At 40.7% G+C, this 2,099-nt stretch overlaps 1 protein-coding gene across 2 annotated transcripts in view; it reads right to left on the reverse strand.

Annotated features, from left to right (window-relative positions):
* Nucleotides 1–2,099, reverse strand: part of ugp2b (UDP-glucose pyrophosphorylase 2b) — a 31,985-nt gene extending 29,886 nt beyond the window's left edge. The window contains exon 1 of one of the 2 annotated variants that reach the window (XM_035663190.1): nucleotides 1,808–2,099. Coding sequence is in view for 1 of the 2 variants with exons in the window: in XM_035663188.1 (XP_035519081.1) it covers nucleotides 895–913 (19 nt within the window). In the remaining variant the exon portion in view is untranslated. Of the gene's footprint in view, nucleotides 1–894; nucleotides 1,365–1,807 lie in introns of those variants that run through there. The other variant, XM_035663188.1, reaches the window with a different exon arrangement.

A 2,099-nucleotide genomic window follows, 5' to 3' on the forward strand; every position in this document is an offset into this window, starting at 1 on the left:
GAAACATAGTGGTTCAACATGGCAACCTGTGGTGTCTGTGGATGAAAGAGCTCATTCTAAGGTAACTAAAACTGTATTCCTGTATTCCGGTGATTATACACTAATTAAAATTTTAATATGTAACTTGAATATTATATTATATTTCTGCCAATAGATCCTCTTAAATGTTAACATCTAAAAGCAATAGTCGAGTGGTTTCAGAATTAAGGAAATAATTAAATTAACTGGCACATTTGCTTTATCTTGAGGGCTGAATGCTGTATTCATAGCAGTAAAGTGTAAGTTACTGGCAGGCTGGCTGCTAATAAGAGATCATAAACAGATATGTAACAGGAAATGAATAAAGAAATACAACTTTGACCTGAAACTCCCCCTCGACTGCCTCTATAAAAGGTGCATTCAATACATTTCTTTTTGAGTCACAAATATTTGAATGTTGTTAGTCAGGTTCAGCATGGTGTGTTCATGTACAGATGGGAAGCTTCACCATTTAAGAATTTAGATTTCACTACATCTTCTCCAATGGATTGAAGAGATACAGTATGTAGTTGATCAAATCTGACCAAACATCACAAGATGGATCAGTCGATATGTGAGACAAACTCAAAGCCTTTAATAAATAATCTTTTATAATGTATTCCAATGAATGTAAACCAGTGTTTGCTTGGAAGGCAGTAAGAAGAATACATCTTAAAAATGCCTAGAAAGGTAGATTAAACATATTAGAAAATGTGTTTGACTGGGAAATGTTTGACATTAATGTGGACGGTTTAGTAAATAAAGAAACGTAAAAAAAACAACAACACAGGTATGGTCCTTTAATCCCACTAATTCATTTCCTTGTATATGTAATGATAGGATTTGATTGAATATACCCTCCACATCACTACTTACCTTCTACATAAAGTGTCATGTTTCAGCTGCCAAGTATCGTTAAATAAAAAAAAAGATAAATCCAAAAACAACAGAGTTTCAAATTAAATATCCCAGCGAGCATTCAGAGTGAAACCCGAAGTGTCATTGAACACACATTCCGTAAAGTTTCCTTGAGGTATCCCTAAAGCCAGTCCATTCACAGCTGAGACTGCAGCATGAGACTTCCTGTCTACCTCACGTACTCGTTTAAAAAAAAAAGAGAGAGCCTAAAAAAACGACAAGGACACATTTATCCAGTCACACGGACGGTCCAGGACAGCAACCAAACGTCGTCCCTGAACAAGAAGCCGGAGAGGATCTATAGCAGGATCTTTTATTGCTGGCGGTGTCTGCCTCTCATTCTCCAGCCCCAATACTGTAAACCACGTCACAGATACTGGTTCTGACTCCCAGCCTCTGCTCATGTTTTCCCTTCGCCTCGCCCCCTGCTTTCATTTTTATTACCTTATTGTCATAGACTCGGAGTTTTTCAGACCCTTTTCTTTAACGACAGAGTCCGCTTACACCGTCAATTATTAACCGGTGAGTTTCACCCCTGTGAGTCCACACGCATTACCTGCCCGACGGGGAACTTCAGAGGCTTCAGGCTGCGGAAGTGAACGACTGATGTGTGCATGGACAGATGGGGACAGAAGAGGACGGTGTGTATTCAACAAATACCGAATATCAGCGCTGGCTACAGTTTACAGCCTTAAGAAACACGAAGACAACTCAAGTGAACGGTGGCGCCGTGAACACCTCATGAGGATAACCGTCTGAAGATACCCCGGTGGGCTGTAAGCTAACTTGAAGATACGACCCTCGGCATCCCTCGCTTCTTGGGAAACGGGACAATGTGAAGAGACAAAGCGATTTAAAGACATGTTCTTACTGTGTGACTGTAGGATGCTGGCGGAAGAAAAGTCGACGGGGTCGGCCTGGTCCTGCGGGTCTGAAGGACCACAGCAATCCCTGAGGAGACAGTGGGGTACACACAATATGTGTTTGGGGGTTGTAGTTTTTTTTCACAGGTTTTCACCTTAAAACACAGGGCTTCTGTTTCCCTTCGAAAACGCCGAATAAAAACCACAACAAGGTAAAAAATAAAGAAGTTAAAAAGGTGATTAGTTTGAAGATATTTTACACTACAGTGCCATTCCTGGAAGGGGCGAATGAGGACGTTG

Source organism: Morone saxatilis, unplaced genomic scaffold, assembly GCF_004916995.1.
Source record: "Morone saxatilis isolate NCDOM2014 unplaced genomic scaffold, NCSU_SB_2.0 Contig19, whole genome shotgun sequence".
Classification (NCBI taxonomy): Eukaryota; Metazoa; Chordata; class Actinopteri; family Moronidae; genus Morone; species Morone saxatilis.